This window comes from Ceratotherium simum, chromosome 23, assembly GCF_057802395.1.
Source record: "Ceratotherium simum simum isolate JZ-2026a chromosome 23, ASM5780239v1, whole genome shotgun sequence".
Taxonomy (NCBI): domain Eukaryota; kingdom Metazoa; phylum Chordata; class Mammalia; order Perissodactyla; family Rhinocerotidae; genus Ceratotherium; species Ceratotherium simum.
Window position 1 is genome coordinate 20,956,066 of NC_141922.1, and position 19,872 is coordinate 20,975,937.

Consider the following 19,872-nt stretch of genomic DNA (forward strand, 5'->3'; position numbering starts at 1 on the left):
CTTAGGACCCTGAGATTCTATCAGATGCAGTTTAAAAACCACTGAGCTAAAGCAAAGAGCTTATAAGGAGGAATTTGACTCTGAAGGGGATGAAAAGACAAGCTACAGACTGGAAGAGAATATTTGCAAGCCACATAACCAACAAAAGACTTATATCTAGAATATATTAAAAACTCTCAAAACTCAGCAACCCGCATTCTTGGTGCAGTCGGCAGCATGTCAGTCTCATAAAAACTCTCAAAACTCAACAGTAAAAAAAAAAATGAGCTAATTAGAAAATGGGCAAAATACATGACCAGATGGAACATAAAAAAATGTTCAACATCCTTTGCCATTAGGGAGATAACAGATTAAAACCACAAGGAAATATTATTACATATCTATTCAAATAGCTAAAATAAAAAACAATGACAACAACAAATGCTGGTGAGGATGCAGAGAAACTGGATTACTCGTACGTTGCTGGTGGGAGTGTAAAACGGTACAGCCAGTCTGGAAAAGAGTATGGCAGTTTCTTATAAAAACTAAACATGAGCTTACCATACAACACATCGATTGTACTCTTTGACATTTATCAAGAGAAATGAAGATTTAAGTTAACACAAAAACCGGTACCAATTAATAATACCTCCATCCCATTACTCTTTATCCCCCTATGTTATCAGCTCCTGGCGTATTGTTAGTTACGTATTTGTTTATTGTCTAGCTCCTTCCACTAGAAAGTAAGATTCATTACGGACAGGGGCTTCAGTTACACTCTTTGCTATATTCCCAGCATCAAGAACAGTACCTGGCATTAGTATGTACATACTAAGTAATGAGTTCGTTAATTAATCAATGGAAAAGGACTATAAAGCACATTTTGGAGGAGCTCAAGACTCCCAACAAACTCAAGAGATGTCTCCATCTGAATCTACCCTTGTGTGAGGTCTGACTAGCTCGGACCAAGTTTGAATGGTGTGATTTCTAAGATAAAAAGTAGGAGCTTCTCCCATGAAACCTAAGAAAGGAATTGTGTGGGAGCCAGAAATGATGGAACAAGCCCTATTTACATCAAAGTGAACACCAGGGATTTTTTTCTTGAACATTTACCATGACTGGTAACTCTCTTATATAAGAGATCTACAATTAACAGTCTTGAACAGGTAGCTTATAATCTAGTTGGAGAGAATAAAATCACACAAATGATAGGACAGATAGAGTTAAATCAGATCATAAGAGAGATCCAGGCATCTTTGCAGAATTAAAGGAAGTTGGTTTTAGTATTAGGAAAGACTTTATGGAAGAAGGACTGATATTTATGTTGGAACTTGATATTTATGTTGAACTTAAATTTTATGGATAAAACTTAACAAGTGGAGATAAATTAGGAGGGCATTTCTAGTGAAAGGAACAAAGACAAAAAAGATTGGAGAATGTATGTATGCATGCCTGTGTGTGTGTGTTGTGAGAGAGAGAAAGAGATAATGGGGTAATGCTTCAGGGAATAGCAAGTATAGCAAGTAGTATGGCCTACCTGGTACATACAGTGGTGTGGGAAAGAACTGGTAAATAAGGCTAGAAAATTTGAGCCGGTACTGTAAGTCTCCTTGAACACCTACCTGAGGAGTTGATACATAGTGAATCACAAAGGTGGCAAATAACTTTAACCTAGGAGCAGTACATTGAGAAGGATTTCTGAGTTTTTCTCAGAACCTAGCAGAAAAGGGTGCATGACCGATTACTGAGTGATATCATTGCCTCCACATGGCATTCCACCCACCACTTACTTCCATCCTGGTTGTAGTGAAAAGGATAAGAGTTATCTTTGAAGTCACTAGAATTGGATTTGAAGCTTAACTTTACTACTTATTAGTCATATACTCTTAGCTGCATTGTTTAACCTCTGACTCAGTTTTCTGATTAAAAAATAAAAGTGAGAGGCGGGAGGTAAAGCCAACTTAATAAGATGACTATGAGACTTTCAGTGTTAGAATGTAAATATAAAATGCCTAGCTTAGTCCCTTGCATGTAGAAGATACTGAATAAATGTTATTTGCCTTCCTCCCAGGCAATTTTGAAGAAAAAATGTGAGTGAGTTCTGGCTCAGAGCAGAAGATGGGCCAGAACACTGAGGCCACAGGACTGAGAAGTGCCCCTGATAGTGTAACCTGTGATGAGACCTGAGATTCCCTGGCATGAAACTTCTGAGTTTCCACTTTGATTGAATTAGTTTGAATCTTATTTGGCCATTTAATTTAACATCTAGTATTATAAAAAAGAGTCAGATAAGGTCAGAAATCTAAGGTGGGAATTTTTGGGAATAAACTCACAATTCTTATTTCTAAAAATTGCTTACCGAACTTTAATTTTTTTAAATTTTAAAGACATTGATTTCTCTTCCAATATCTCTAGATCAGGCAATAGAGCTCCAATTTATATACATTTGGTACATTTTATAAAATGTAAAATTCTCTAATTAAAATTTTTAAACAAAATATATCTATTGATTTAACTTAACAGAAATTTAGACAGAAATGATTGCACTGTATCCTGGATTTCAGCCTTTAACAATAATATCGGCTGTTGTTTTAATATGTAATGCAGTTAAAACAAATATTTAATTGCTGGTTGGTTTTATTTATAGTCAGTAGAGAAGTGCTTCTAAGAATGTATTTAATAAAGCTTTGACATAAATTTATTAAGGGGGCGTGATTTTTCCCAGATTAGATTTTCATACCTTAGATCTGAAAGAACATGATTTTCACCTGATTTGTGGTATTCTTTCTAATGTCCCTTAAAAGATCCTTTTTGATCTCTACAATGTGTTTTGAGTGACTCAAGATACTTTTTGCATATTTAAAGCTTAAACAACATTTAAAAAATAAATTCAGCTTTAGTAGATAATTAAAGATTCCATTTTTCCTCCAGATAGATGTCATGGAAAGAGCCTGAACAGGGTGTTAAATAACTCGGTGTGTGAGCTTTGGCAAATCACTTAATCTTAAGGAGTCTTAGCTTCTTCAACTATAAATGTCTGGATGAAAACTAAAGTAACTTCAGCATTCTTTGAGACTGTGTAGATATCTTCTCGCCCTCTTTATTTGTTCTTCTCGTTCATTTGCCCAACTGCCTTAGTAGCCCACCATGTGTCACTTTTAGGAACTTTAGTGACTTAATTTGCCAAATACTGTCAAACTATCCTTTTCAACCCACTAACAGCAGGCTTCCCAGGTCTTTCCTTCACACCTCTGATTCCCTTTCACTCTAGTGAAGAAAACCCACCTGCTTTATTCTCTTTCCTTTCCCCTTGTCCTGTATAGATTATGAACTTCTCTCTGAAAAGTCTACCATTCAGATTTAAAGCTCTGCATAGAATCTTATAATCTTACTTTTCATATATTGTACTTACACTTATTTTTTCAGTAATGTTTTTTCTAAAATAAATAAGCTTCTAGAATCTTGTGTTGTTTTTCCATTAGTACAGCAAGCATTTAATAAATATTTCTGATTGTGTAGTGATTCATGTGAAAACTTACATGTTGACTTTTTAGGTTTTGTTTAGATGAACAGCCCTACTTAGGGGTACTTTTCACTGGCAAATTAGTCCTGTACATATATTTTGATTTTCAAGTCATTTGTCCTGTTATATATGTGTGTAGTCATAGTTGAAAGTAGTGGCAGTTTAAATTTATCTAGTTAAATGTGGTTGGAAAAAACCTTGGGTAAGTAGTTAAGCATAAGATCATAGTACTCTATTGTTCTCTAAATTTGAGAATAATAATAATCAGTTATGATGTTTTACATTTGTTTTCAATTTACCTATTGGTAAAACTTACTTTTTTATATCTATATGCATATTGTTTTCATTTTCTCTTCTATTTTTAAGAAAAAATCTGTATTAGATATTTAAAGGTGCTTAATATAGACATTTTTATGAAGTATAATTATTAATGGGAAGAAATAATAAAATAACAATAGTTTGCCTTTGAAAGATATATTGTTGTTATTGGCATCTTTATTAAATTCTCTTTACTTTCCAGTGTTGAGATTTTCCAAATGGCCAGCCAACTCTTTCTATACTTAGACGTTATATAAAAGAGTAACAGAAATCTGTTCAAGGATTTTGATGTTGCACTATGACTTGCTTTATATTTTTTAATGTGTTGTTTGGACTTCAATAAGCTTTATAATAACCAAGGCCACGTTTTCTTAAAATCATGATTTATCATATAAAATCTTTTTTCTTTCTTTTTTCTTTTTAAATCTAGGTGACTGCGGGGATCATGTTGTCATAATGAACACAAGGCACATTGCATTTTCTGGAAACAAATGGGAACAAAAAGTGTATTCCTCACATACTGGGTAAGATAATGCATTGTCAAGGAAGATAGGCAGTTGAAGTGTATTACTTTAATTTATTGATACTTTAATACTATTGATCTTATTTAAAAGAAAAAAGTATTTTCAAAATTTGGCATTTAAGAAAATACTAATTTTACTCATGCTACATATATAACTTACTCAATCAAAAAAAACACAAAACTATACCAAATACTAGTTATTAATGACACTATTTGTTTTTCTTGGAAGCTTTTCACGTAACCTCTCTGATAAGATTATTCTCATTTTTAGTGGATCTTATCACTTATTTCTTTCTGCTTCCTATAATTCCTCTTACTCTGTATCTAGAACCATCCTAAACATCTGAAAGTACATGAGACATTTAAGGAGTAGTGAACAAAATCCCAAGTTTGGAAAATACCTAAAATCTCCACAATATACCTTTCAAGTTGTAGGTCTCTCCACCTATGTCTGAATAATAGCAATCTCATAGCTTATGAGACAGCACATTCATACCACCTTTGAAATGGTCTAAGTTTTGGAAAGATCTTTATGCTATTGAGTCATAATCTATATTTGTCTAGCTTTCATATTGGTCTTAGTTTTCCTCATTGGGACAGTGTAAGATAATTATACCAATTCCACATGACATCCTTCAGATAATTTTGAGACAGTGATCAGCAAATGCTCACTGATTTGTCTTTTCTCTAGGTTAAACATCTCTAGTTCCTTCAGAGTTCTTTATATGGCCTCACTTCAAATATCCCCGTTATATCTTGGTCACTCTTCTTTAGATAAAGTCATTGTTTGTCAGTACCTTTCTTAACTAAATACACTCGTCTGGCTGTGTTCTGATGTTTTCCTAGTATAATGTGACTCTTTCCTCCATCTCTCAGTTACGCAGTCTTCTATTGCAGCAGAACTTTTCTTCAAGGCCATATCACTATGTGGTACGCTAAGTTCACTATCAGCTAGAACTCCTAAGTCTTTATCAAACAATATGCTGTTCAACCATGTCTCCTTCCTGTATCTTTAGTTGCATTTTAATCCAACTGCAGTACCTTAGGTTAACTCCATGTTAAGTTTTATCTCCAAGCTTTTAAGATCTTTTGAGATCTTGATTGTATCATGTAATGTGTGAGTTAACCCCTCATCTTCAGGTCATGTACAAATTTAATGAAGCATACCTTCTACACTATCATGCAAGATGTGGTTAGAATATTGAAACTTTTCTTACAGAGTCCAGTGACTTTACATTTTCTTTTCCTCTTCCTTGGAAATCATTTAGGCTTTATTTATCCATTCAGTGTATTAAGATCTTACATGTTTATATTGTTTTTGTTTTAAATTTTTTAAGCACTTTCACGAACATTTTCTGATTTGACTCTCATAAAAATGTTGAGAGGTAGATGAGGCAGAGATTATCATTTTTCTGTTTTCTGTTTTGTTTTTTTTTTGTGAGGAATATCAGCCCCGAGCTAACATCTGCCAATCCTCCTCTTTTTTTTTTGCTGAGGAAGACTGGCCCTGGGCTAACATCCATGCCCATCTTCCTCCACTTTATATGGGATGCCGCCACACATGGCTTGCCAAGCGGTGCGTTGGTGCGCGCCTGGGATCCAGTCCAGCGAACCGTGGGCCACTGCAGCGGAGTGCACGCAGTTAACTGCTTGTGCCACCGGGCTGGCCCCTATCATTTTTCTTATATGAGTAAACTCACATATAAAGAGGTAAAACAAGTTGCCTAATAATACACTGGTAGTAACTACAAAACCTATATTCCAGACCTGGATCTGGTGTATTCAAGTACTAAGCTGCTTCTAGTACTATCCCCAGTTTTTTTTTTTTAATCTCCAGTTTATCTGTTTTATATACAATTTTGATCTGAACACAATGAAATCCTTAGAACCAATATATAATTCTTGGTGGTCTTTTACCTTAGACCTTGGTGATCTATTATCCTGTTAATAGGTGACAGGATCATGACCTGTTTAGAGTATGAACTTGACTTCAGAACCAAGTGGTCTACCAATACTTTCCCCAAACCTGACTCCTAGCTTATACAGACACTTTGTCTAATTTGGCAGGGAATCTGAAACATTTTGGCTCATTGCTTTTTCTTTCTCAATTCAAGTAGTGATAAACTACCCCATAATAAATGAATGAATGATGAATAACTGTAAATTTTGGTAGAAATATAAATAGTTATGCCAAGAAATTTTCCAAGATGTGGAACTTTTTATGAAATAATGGTAGTTGATCACTTAAGAGAATAGCATTTCAGATAGCATAGGTTACTACTTATTTTTAAGACACTAATGAACAGCATGGTTTCCAGAAACAAGGGTAATTTCCTAATAAAAATAGTTTTTGTATTATAAAAGTATTCATTTCAAGAATACTGTACCATAGCCTACTCCCAGTTTTAATGTCTTTGCTTCTATTAACAGCTATCCAGGTGGATTTAAACAAGTAACAGCTGCTCAACTTCACCTGAAGGATCCAGTGGCAGTAAGTCTATTGTATTTTTTATTTATCTTCATCTGTGGGAAAACTAGTTCAGACACTGTTTTCTCAGTCTTCTCTTCTAATGTAGCTAGCATTCAAGACTATAAATTCTTCACTTTAACAGTATCATGCAGATTTTGATTAGTAGTATTTCATTATCATCCGGTTCTATATATTTTCTAATTACTATTTTGAATGTTTTGCATTTAGTCAAAAAATTTTGTTGCCTTTCTTGTTAATTTCTTGACACCTGTGTGATCACCTAGAATATGATGTATTTGCTGAAAATGTGTTGGAAAGAGAAATGTATGTATGTATGTATATATGTATGTATATATTTTTACATATCCATTATATCAAATATGCTAAGTATGTTGTCCCAGTCTTATATTCTTACTGACTTTTTTTTTGTTCACTTGATTTATTGATTACCTGGAAGAGTTATGTTAAAATATCAATTGTGGATTGTTAATTTTTCCTTGTAGTTCTTTCAGTTTTTGCTTTGTATGTTTTGAAGATTTAGTGTTAGATGAGTTTAAGTTTGGAATTATAATCTTACTAAAGAATTGATCAGGGTATGTTCTTTATCTCCAGTAATGCCTTTTAACTTGAGGTCTATTTTTTTTTAATATTATTATAGCTATATCAGCCTTCTTTTGATAGTGTTTGCCTGATACATCATTTTATAGTTTAAACTTTACTGAGCTAGATTTTGTTTTCTTTTTCGCCCCTTCTTTTTTGGCTTCTTTTGGATTGATTGAATTTATTTATTAGAAGTCTAAGAATAGTCAATATCTTTACTTTCCTCTAAATCAAATCAAGGCCCTTAGAAGATTTTTAACACCCACTCTCCCTCCCAATCTATATGCTTTCTCTGTTCAAGAGAACAGAGAATGTTCCAATTCAACATTCTTGCTATTGTTTTATACAGTTAGTGATTTTTTTTTTTTTTTTTGGTGAGGAAGACTGTCCCTGAGCTAACATCTGTGCCAATCTTCCTCTTTTTTGTATGTGGGACACTGCCACAGCATGGCTTGACGAGCAGTGTTTAGGTCTGCACCCAGGATCTGAACCCATGAACCCCTGGGCCACCGAAGCAGAGCACTTGAACTTAACCACTATGTCACCGGGCCGGCCCTCAGTTACTGATTTTTTATGATTTTCTTTGCTTATAGTCCCTTCTTGTAACTCAGCCTTCCTACTGGGATCAGTTTCCTTCTCTTTAAAGTACTTCTTGTGGACATTCCTGTAGTAACATTCTCTTAATAGTGAACTCTTCTTTTTTGCCTGAAACTGTCTTTATTTTTGCCCTCATTCTTGAAAGAGTTTTACTTATACTATATGCAATTCTAGGATAGCCATTTTTTTCTCTCAGCTTTTTGAAGCTAGTATTCCAACAGATTTTAGCTTCCCTTATTGTTATTGGTAAGTCAGATGTCAGTTTAATTGTTTCTTTAAACATATTCTCTTTTCTGTCTGGATATTTTTAAGATCTTTTCTTTGGCTTTGGTTTTCATATGTTTCTTTTTGAGTCTTGTTATTTGTTTTGTTTGAGGATTGGTATCTTCAGTTCTGAAAATTTGTCAGCTCTATGTCTTCTAATATTGGCTCCCTTTAGTCTCTGTTCTTTCCCTTTGGAAGTCTGATTATACTTAACAGTAGAGTGTCTCATTTTATTGTATGTGATTCAATACATATCTTGCATGTTTTATATTTCCCTGTCTCGGTGCTGCACTGTCCGTAATTTCTTTACATCTATGATCTAGTTGTCTGTCTTTTTACCTGTGTCTGATCTAATTAACCCTTTTATTGAGTTGCTAATTTCAGTTATTACATTTTTTTCTTTTCTTGCAGTTTTACTATTTGTTTCTTTTTCAAGTTTGCTGGTCAGTTTTGATAATCTTTCTGTTCTTTTGTCATAGTAAGCTCATGTACCTTGGAACTTCATCTCTGGGAATTCTTTGAGACCTATGTTAAAAATGAATTTCTTCAGAAAAGGTTCACCTAGCTTCTAGCAGGCACATGAGGCTATACCAACTAACACCTCTTTAAGCTATACTGAGACTTCTGGATTTGGGGCCTCAAAGCCACGTGAGGTCAGGCTCATAGTTAGCGGTTACCTGTCAGGAAAGACTTTTATTTTTTATTTCCCCACTCTACATCGTGGATGTTGCCGTTCTGTTAAAAATCTAGGTTAATGAGGGAATCTTTGATCCTACTTCCTGACCCCAAAGTCATAGTCCTTTAAAACTCAACCCCTGCACTAAGCTGATGCTGGCAGGGCAAATGCCAGCCCTAGGACTCTTTTTCTTGTAGTTTTTTCTCCTGTTTCTGGCCTCCAGTTGGTTCCATGCTTTAAAAAAGATTTTTAAAAACAATATTATTAATTTCACTAAATGTTTATTACTTTATCATTTGAGTTATATACTACTGGAAGAGGTTTCTAATCCAAATGTTAGTCCTCAATATTGCTAAAAGCGAAGTCTCTTGTTGCCATTTCACAGTTTTTCCTTCTTTAACTCTTTGAACTATACTCATAGGATAGATAGCATTTTCCCCATTAGGAACTATTTTAGCTTTTTACTTAAATGCATTCTTAAATGAACAAAGTGCTAGACTGTGAAGACATTCTTTTGTATTTCCCTGAAATGGTGAATAAAAATAAATATCCGTTGTCAATATGCAACCATTTGGAGTAGTATTGCCTAAAATTTTCTTGGTAAAGGGGTGGGGGGAGGGGCATATTTTATTATAATAAGGCCTCACATAACATTTGGAAGTTTCATGGTTTACTGTTTATTTTTACTCTTTATCATTCATATCTGTTTTACAAAAACATGCTCAGAGATTGTTTCTTAAGAAATATTTAATGTTCTGTTTCATAACTCATATGTTTTTAGACTGTTACAAATCAAATAAAGTATCCTACTTTGACGATTAATATGGATTGCATATAATGGTATTAAAAAATTTTAAGGACTGCTGGTAATATATACCACAACTTTTACTACAAATTACAGTTTTCGTATTTTATAAGTATTTTTAAATGTTTTTAAAATTAGTTTCTATTTTATTCAGGTATGCTCACTATACACTAGGAGGCAGTATAGTCCAACTTTTTGGTGTTAAGAATTTGGCATTGGATAACATTTGTAGAAATCGTTTCAAATTCTTTTTTATGAATGAAGATTGAAATGCATTACAAAATGTTTGATGAAGGCTTGGAAAATATTTCAGAGTTAAATCCATTTGAATTATTACCTCATTAAAAGATCTTAATTTTTTTTTAAGTCTTAATTTCGACTTTGTGTTTTGAAAAAGAATGGCTTTTTAAGGAAGAGGTCAGTTATTTTACTTAGAGTTCAAACACTAAGTGTTTGGAACAGTAGGTCTTCTGACAGCAGACATAATTTGCTAATCAGTACTAAGTGTATGTGACTTGTAAGAGAATTTGTTTCATAATGCTTCCTTCTGATTGTTAGCACAGTCTTGAAATATTATTTTAAAATACATTAATTAATATTTAAATAGTTATTAGTAGGTTAAGTATTTAAAAATATTTTACAATTACATAGAAGATCATTAATTCTAAACTCAAATATATTGATTCAGCCCTTTTCTTGTATCCTGTATCCCTCTGTCGTATATATTAGTTTCTTTACAAGTTTCTGTGTCCTTATATTGTTCTTCTAATATGGTTCCTTTCTTATGTTTTTCCCCCTTCATATAGTTAATAAAATTATTTTGTGTGAAACAGATGTCCTGGGTTACAGATTATATGAGGAAGGTCTTTAATGTTTATTAACCTTACCTTTTTCTATCTTTCTTACTTTCTGAATTCCTTAGAGTTTATGCTTAAATCTATACAGCTAGAATTACTTGATTGCCTGTGTGTGTTGTGTCACATTTATTTTTGGGGTATGTATGTTTGTGAATCTCTCTTTTTCTCTCCCCTCAGCTTGTGACGTTTTCACATTTTCGAGCTCTCCCTAATTTGAGTGTTACGCTTGCATTTTTTAATAGGTCAAATTTTAAAAATGCCAACTTTTTAATTTGAGTAAATGCAACAAAATTTTTTAAGAACATGAAAACCAAATGCCATTAAAAAAACCAATAAACTTGCTATTAGGATGATATTCAGAGGATATAATGACTTGCCTATTCAGAAAAGATGCTGAGTAGTCGTAACTCTTAACTGCTGGGTCAGTTTCTATGTAAGACTTTTAAAACGTTAAACATTCTAAAGACTAACATCTAGATCAGTGCTGTCCAATAAAAATTTCTGCCGTGATGAGAATGTTCTGTGTCTGCGCTGTCAAATATGGTAACCACTCGCCACATGTGGCAGTTGACCACTTGAAATGTGGCTTGTGCTACTGAAGAACTGAATTTTTAATTGCTTTTAATTTTGCAACATAAATCTATATTTAAATAAAGTCTCCAGAACATAAAGTGTTAACAGCAATAACCTAAAAAATAGATGGAAAATATGTATGGGATGCCGTTAGCTTTTGTATATAGTAAGGTTTTGTAGTCTGATTTGATGAGAAAATAAAAGGAATAGGAAATTCTCTTATAGTGCAACTCTATTCTAACATGTATTGTTTTGCTGGGTTTAGCTTTAATACATGTCCTATTATATCCTTGAAATATGAGTATAGGTGATAAAAATCGATGTCATACTTCAGAAGTCTCTATCAGTAGTTTTATGAGGAGCTTGCAGTATATTTGTATACACTATATATCAGGAGGCCCCTAGGAGATTATGGAGCACAGGGTGACACTGTGGCCTTCTCTTGACAAAAGATACATAAAATCTTGTTCAGACCAACAATGATGATAACCTTAAAAGGAAAAAGTAAATCATGGAAAGGCTCGTTTGCCATCTTGGGAATGGGTATGGTAGAGAGAATGGACTTGGTCTTCTTGTTAAGTTATGAAGAGAAACACATTATAGATGTGATTACATGTACTATGTGTCTGTTCTGGGAGTAAGACTGCCTGGTTTGAATTCAGCACCACCAGTTATTAGATATATGAAACTGGGGGAGGTCTTTAACCTCACTAAATCTGTTTCCTCATCTGTGAAATGAGACTTAGCATCATAAACAAGATAACAATGTGATGCACTGACCACTGTACACGTAGTAAATTTTCAGTGAATTTTAATCATCAACATTGTTGCAAATCTGTGATTTACGGAGTCAGTCTCATAACTATATGGTCAGGCTTAGTTTATGAATTGGAAACCACCTGATCTCCTAGCTGGAGGAAACAGGATTAAAGCCTCCCTACATTCTGCTCTAATCAGTATGTGAGAGATTATTTGAGCCACAGGTTCTTGTATAAGCTTGGAGAATTTCTTTTTATTCTGGCTAAAATTCGCATATACATAGATTATTTTTAATCTCTTCCTTTTGTCCTTTTTCTAAATAAAAATAAATTAAACAAATAGAGCCTAAAGAAAATAGTAATGTACAAAATAATAAAAGCTCCTTTTCTGTTGCTGTCATATCTACTTAGGTCTCAGTTTCTTTCCTTTCATATTCATGTTGAATTTTAGCCCATTCGTTTTGATCACCATCTCTAATTATGTTTGCCTTCTTTGTATCTCAAGTCATATTTTTCTTACTGAGTCCTACACATATCTGTTTTTCAGATTGTAAAACTGGCTATTTATGGCATGCTGCCAAAAAACCTTCACAGAAGAACCATGATGCAGAGGTTGCATCTTTTCCCAGATGAGGTAAGTCAGTGGTCGTTGTAATGGTGCTTTTCCTAGATTTTCAATTAAATACTTTCTCTCCTTTTAAAATAATTGCCATAGACTCAGTTTCAATAATTTCATGAGTCAACTTCTGAAATATTTTCTGTATTTTATAGTGATCACATCATAATAACAATTGCTCTTATTTTAAATCATAAAGTGAGCCATCATTAGACCAAAAATTAAAAATCTGTGAGTTCTGTTTTTTCATTTTAATAACTGCTTTCTTTTGAACAAGGAACTATGATCAGAGCTTTTGTTAAATTGAGGGTACTCATTGATGATTTCATCAACTATAAAAAAGTATAAATTTAGTTTACTTGGTATGTGACCAGTAGCAAAACTTCTGTGAATCGTTAGGTTTGGTTGCTAATTGTTTCCCATGATTTAACTTTAGAATACTTGTTGGTACTCAAAATTATTCAGCTAAAAAAGTACTTGAAAATAAGTATAAACATTTTTATTACTATTGTACTATTTTAAGTACTTACCTTTTCTCTTTAGTGTAATACAGTGCAACACTAGAGGTTCTATAATAAAATAGTTGAGTGCAGGCTCTGGAATCAGACTATCTGGATTAGAATCCATGCCCCACCATTTACTGACTTCATGGCCATGGGCTAGTTATTTATTATCTCTGTTTTCTCATCTGTGAAATGGGTGTAATAATAGTACCTACTTTGTAAGATTGTTGTAAGAGTTAAATGAGATAACATTTGTAGAGTGCTTAGCACAGGGCGTGGCACACTAAGTGCTAGTTGCTGTCATCACCATGGTTATGATTGTTGTCCTTGTAGTTCCTACTAGAGGAATAGTGTAGAAAGTCATTCCAGAATATCAAGTTATATCAACTATCCAAACCACTTGTGTGCTCTATTGTTAGCTTAAACAACACATGAGTAAATTATTCATACTTTTATAAAAATGGTTAATTTATTACCATTGCTTTGCATGAACGAGTAGAATAATTTTCCACTATTCACTTTACCTCTGAGGTAACAAGTATGGAAGCAATATCATCATCTAAGGATAAATGACCTTCATGAAATCACAAGAATTTTAAAATTCCTAGTTCTAATTGTACTGTCACTGTTTTTAGAAACCATAATTTCTAAAAGACACAAAAAATAATGGTATTATTTATCCCAGTTATAAGGTAGTCAGGTTTGAATGTGGATGTTTTTAAGTATTCATGGTAGTTCACTTGAACAGTAAATTACTTAAATAATTTTAGACTATTAAAAAAAATGAGCCCATTTCTCCAAAAACGGATTGTTAAATATTCAAAAGCTTGACAACATATTTTATTGTCAAAGCCCTGGGGAATCAGGCACTTACACATTGCTGGTAGGAGTACAAATTGTACACCCCATAAGGAATCTGGGAATTAGGTAACATATAACAAAATATATACATAAGGAGATTCGTACTTGATCCAGTAAAAATCTCATTTATAGCAATTTACTTTGAAGATACACAAGATTATTGTTTCCACATTATTTATAATAGTAAAATAATATCAACAAATAAATGCTCATTTATAGGAAATTGGATAAACTGTTATATCCATTCAATTGAGTATTATGCAATTATAAAAAAAAGAATGACAAATGTTGTTGTGACTTGATAAGTAATGCTTTCCAGGGTATATTGTTAAGTAAAAAAAAGCAAGGTGAAAAAGAATATAGATAGCATACTACCTTTTGTATGCATATACTCATATGTATGTTTACACACACAGTATAAATACTATATCTGCTTTTTGCATAAAAAAACACAGGAAGAATAAATGAGAAAATGAAGTTGGCTGCTTACTGGAGCATGGGCACAAGGAGGTGGAAGGAATAGGGAAGAGAATGAGATTTTTTTGGAGAATGACTTTTAGATTATTGATTTTTTTACTTTAACTTTTTTATCATGTTAAGATTTTATATATTTAAAAACTAAAATGACAGCACCCATAGAAGTAAGTACAACAAGTGCCCAGATCTTGCTTTCTAAATGCTATTCCCTGTTCAAAGGAACCTGGTTCTCCTTGGAGAAGTGGTTGATTCTAGGTCTGGAGCAGAGAAAGAGCAAAATTATTAGGGAGTATACACATGCAAATAGTAAAATAATAAGTAACAGTGTGGTGATGGGTTGTAATTAGTATTTTGGTGGTGAACATGATGTAGTCCATACAGAAATAGAAGTACAATGATGTACACCTGAAATTTTTGCAATGTTATAAACCAATGTTACTGCAATAAACAAAAAATTAAAAAAAAAAAAAAAATAAGTAACAGAAGGTGAGGCAGTGCTCAAAAACCAATGGAGGAATATCAAGAGAACATATGAGGCAGCTTGAATTGGTGCCCACTGGCCAACTGTAGGATTGTGTGAGTCACAAAATGAGTGGTAATAATAATGGATTACATTGAATAGGAAACAAAAGTCTTTGAGCCCATGATGATAGTCTAAAAATGATTTTTAACTTGTTATAATTTCCCTTCTCCTTTCTGGAAAAAGAAAAGCTCTTCTTTAGAGAAAAATGTCATCTAAAAAACTATGGAAATAATACTGAGTTAGAAAAGTGACCATTATCAGCATGTTCTATGGTCGTCGGGTAAAAGATTATGTGGAACAGGATATTCACAGTTTCAAAACATCATGCCACAGAGTACTTACTTACTATTTGAAAGTGGAAAAGATACTTTTACATTAAAGATATCTGGTAGACACCAACCATAACCAAGAGATCAAATGTGTCATCAACATGGGACAAACTGACATCATGTGCCTCCTGCTATGACTGAAGCACTGAAGACCCAACATAATCTACATACTGCCCTGCCAGAAATATTTAACCTGAATCTAATCATGAGGAGACAATACTACATATCCAAATAAAAGAACATTCTGCAACATAACGGGTCTGTACCCTTTTTAAAAGTGTTAATTTCATTAAAGATAGAAAAAGCAAGGGAACTCTTCAGATTAAAGGAGACTAGACTAAAGAAAATATTATGCATGTTAAACAACATAACAACAACATAATATAATAACTAAATGGAGCCTGTCATCCTTGACTGGATCTTGGATTGGAAAAAAAGATATGTAAGACATTATTATTAGGCCAGTTTGGGAAATTTGAATATACGCTGTATATTAGATAACAAGTATTTCATCAGTGTTAATTTTCCTGAACATGAATTTGTAATGAGGTTACATAGGAGACAATCCTTATATTTAGATATATCCTGAAACTTTTAGGGGTGAAATAACTGCAAATTACTCAAATGGTTCAGCCAAAAAGAAAGTGTTTATGTACATGTGTTTGTATATAGCTAAAAAGAGAGAAAGCAAACATGTCATATTTTAACAATTGGTGAATTTAGGTAAAGGTTAGATGAGTGTTCACTGTATTTGCACAACTTTTCTGTAGATTTGAAATTTCTTTAAAAAATACTAAAAAGTAGTAATAAAGTAAATGGTCACCTCACCTCCATGCTTCTTTTTTCTCCTCTTACTCTTTTGCTTACTCCCCTCTTAGGTTAACCACCCCCTCTGTGCCGAGGACTCTTAAATCTCCATGAACACATTCAGTTAGCATTTCTGGGTTATATTCTCTGTGTGCAGGTTAAAGGCTGCACTTCCCCCTTCCTGGTTTCATGTGTAATGCCTAATCAACAACTTTCATTTCTCTTTTTGCATTGATTTTATTCGTTCTTTGAGTGAATTCTTCTAATAGTGGGGAAATTGGTAAGCTCATTTCAGTCAAAGTTCTATCAATTCAGCAAACATTTACTAAGAATCCACTATGTTCCACACCCTCTATGCTGAGTGAACACTTGGAACTTTGGAAGTTGTCTTTGCAAGTAACCTAGAGATTTTTTAATGGCTTCCCAAAGAAGTATGACATATTCATAAATTTTTATAAATATCAAACTTTGGCAGGTAGGCTCCTTCAGGAAGTAAAAAATAAGAGTCATTTAATAATATTTCATCTATCCAAGCATCCTCTGCTTGTTCTGATTCTGTATAATTATATTTGCAGGCTTGAATACTGGGGAAGGGATATTAAATATTTTTAAAATGCTTTTCAGTCAAGAAACACATTGTCAATACTATTGATTGTGTTTTGTATATGTTAATAGTGACTCAGCCTGTCCAAACCATAATTTTAAAATGTCAACTTAAATTTTAAAAAATATTATTAAAATTTTGCCATAATAGATTTTAGAACAAGGCTACAATGCAGTAGAGCTCTGTGATTCTTTAAAGCTATTTTAAAATTGTATCTTGATTCTTAAGACATTCATTGGTCAAAACAATGGCTTATTTCATGCCACGTCTTTGCCCAGGTATTTGATTCTCAATTATAATGTGCTCTCTGCAGAGAACTGTAATTTACTGTATAATAATCTTTTTTTTTTTAATTTCTAGGAACACCCTATAAAGAAAAGAGGGAATTATATCTACTGTCCCTGTGGAAATGCCCATAGGACACTTCCATATTGATATCTTACCATTATTTCAATAGAGTCTCCAAAATTTACTTATCATCCAGACTCACAATACAATTAATTCCCTTTCCCTTATTTCTGTATCATGAGCACGATATAAATGTTAATTCTTTTGGTTACTCGTGCTCTTCATTTTACCATTCCCTTTATTTGTTCAATTCCTGTTCTTTCTTCTTTTAAAATATCTCTCAAATATATGTTTTACTCATTAGTTTGCTTTTCATTACCTAAACTCAGATTTTTTTGCATTTTACTTTTTCTTTCATTTTTCTAAACATTTGGATATATAACCAGGGGAAAGTCGTTCTGGGCAGAGGGAATACCATTAATAAAGGCACCAGGATTTGAGTGTAGACCAGTGCATGAAAGGCGAGGAGGCTGATAACTCAGAAGCTGTGGGTGTGCGTGTGAAGTGAAGTTGGAGAGGTGGGCTGGAAGTGAGGACACTGGTTTCAGGAGTAACTTTTTAAAAATTGCAAGCCTTTAGAAGCTATGATCTTTTTATTTTCTTTTATATACTCAGCACCTAGCACAATTTCTGGTTCATGGAAGGAGTTCAAGAAATGTTTGTTGGCTAAATGACTCAAAGATCCATCAGATTTTCATTTTTGTAAGTTTTTTCTGGCAACAACATGGAGTATGGATTGAAAGGTTGTGGCACTGGAAGCAGTAGACCCAGTACGTACATACACTCATCAGATAAAAAATTATGAGAATGAGCCAAGGCAGTGCCTTTTTGTAGTTGAAAGGAGGGGAATAAATTAAACAGTATTTGGAAAGAGTAGATAGAACTTAGTGACTTGATAGTTGTCAAAATTGAAGATGTCTAATTTATCATGAGAAATACATTTTTCAAGATTAAAATATAGAGTGTATTATTATAATGAGATTACTTATATCATTGATTTAATGTACTTTTCAGGGATTTTCAGAAAGTTTTAACTTAAAGAGTATATTGTTTTCCTCATTCTATAAATATTATTTTGTTTGTTATCTTTTATTACTAAGTATTACTAAGGAATATATTTTAAGAAAATTAAGCCTAAATTTTTATGTAACCTAGGATATACCGGAAGATATTCTTAAGAATTTAGTGGAAGAGCTTCCTCAACCACGGAAAGTGCCCAGACGTCTAGATGAGTACACACAAGAAGAAATAGAGGCTTTCCCAAGAGTGTGGTCTCCGTAAGTCTTTCTTTTCTCTTTCCTGTCTTTGTTTTTATTTTTTTGTTTTTTAAGCTGAATTTAGTATCCCCTGTTTCCTTAACCAAATGACAAGATCATTGAGGGTAGGAAGAGTGAACTTTTTTTTTTACTCCCTTGGATACTTTTTGCAGCTTCTACTTGCAAATAAACTCTAGATGTAGGTGTTAGAACCAAAAGTCTCGAAGTCTTAAGACTCTGCTAGGTAAGTGCAAGGGTGTTTATGGGTGCCTATAATTGTCAGATATTTTGTTTGGGATGACATTACTTGGATTGACTGTAGTCTCTTGGAATGATAAATGAAGTGTCATTACCTAAAACATAGTGATTCTCTGTTTTCCAGACTGCTTCATTAAGCCGAGAATATCATCTAATGAAAAGTCATTAATTCTGGGTACTTATAGATAGTCTTGATCCAAATAGAAAAACAAAATAAAAATTACTTTTTGCTCTCCCCTATACAGTTTCTTCTACCTACGCTCCGGAAAGCTTCTTAGATTTGACATACTATCTCCTATCTAATTGTTTCCGGGCTTCATGACCTGGCTTCTCCCTATCTCTTCCACTTAAATTCTTCCCACTCCACTGTACTGTTCTAGCGCTAGCAGACTGACTGTTTAAGATTGGCACTCTTTTTATGCAATTTAAGTCTTCCTTGCCTTTTCTGCTATTACTTATTCATAAAACAATATGTCCTTTACCTCATCATATGGAATAACTCTCACTCATTCTTAAGACCTTAGTTCAGATGTCTTCTCTTTTAAGAAGTCTTGCTTAAATATCAAGACCAGACTAAGTGCTGAAGCATCTTCTGCTGTAGCACCTGCTGTGTAATTCTGTCATTAGCGCAGTTAGCCCCTCAAAAGCAAGGGCTCCATCTCCAGTGAATAGAACAGTATTTCACATGATAGAGCCTCGGAAGTGTTTGTAGGATTTACACAGTAAGTCTAGAGAGAACAGCACGTCCTCATTGCTTAATCTACACAAAACAGCTAATCTTTCCACAGATACTACCCTCTGTACTTTGAAAGTCCTATCTCTTTATTGGCTCTTTGGCCAGATAGCTTCATGAAAATCCAAGCTTATGTCTGGCTTATGCCCGGGAATCTAATCCTTAACTCTCTCGTTATTGCGTGTATGTGTATCTTCAAACTCTTTCCACACAGGAGATGTCTTTAGGGTATTCTGTTTAAATCTTTTTGACTTCGCTTGACTTTGCTGTCAAGGTTCTCCTTTAGTAATTCTGCAAATGATGAGTAAAATAATACTATTAGTGATCATTGAGTGAGCTCTTTCCAGTTGTTCAGCACTGTGCTAGGTGGTTTATATGCTTTGTACCTAATCCTCTGCACAGGCCTATAACATAAATATATTATTCCTATCTTTAAGAGTAAGCCAAGGGTCAGCTGGTTTGTAGTACAGCCTGCATTTGAACTGTCTGATTCCAAAGCCTGAGTTCTTTTCACTGAAGCAAACTGCTTCATTAATTTATTTATTCAACAAATTCATATTAGCTACCTGTACTGTGCAAAACACTGTAATAGGCACTAAGGCACACATTGGAGA

At 33.5% G+C, this 19,872-nt stretch overlaps 1 protein-coding gene across 3 annotated transcripts in view; it reads left to right on the forward strand.

The window, feature by feature from the left end:
* MRPL13 (mitochondrial ribosomal protein L13) overlaps positions 1-19,872 on the forward strand; it is a 40,923-nt gene that overhangs the window by 7,442 nt on the left and 13,609 nt on the right. For 2 of the 3 annotated variants that reach the window (XM_087447493.1, XM_087447494.1), the window contains exons 3-7: positions 4,251-4,344; positions 6,774-6,834; positions 12,491-12,577; positions 17,627-17,713; positions 18,167-18,288. In XM_087447493.1, coding sequence (XP_087303619.1) covers positions 4,251-4,344; positions 6,774-6,834; positions 12,491-12,577; positions 17,627-17,713; positions 18,167-18,288 — 451 coding nt within the window. The remainder of the gene's footprint in view (positions 1-4,250; positions 4,345-6,773; positions 6,835-12,490; positions 12,578-17,626; positions 17,714-18,166; positions 18,289-19,872) is intronic. The other variant, XM_004431109.3, reaches the window with a different exon arrangement.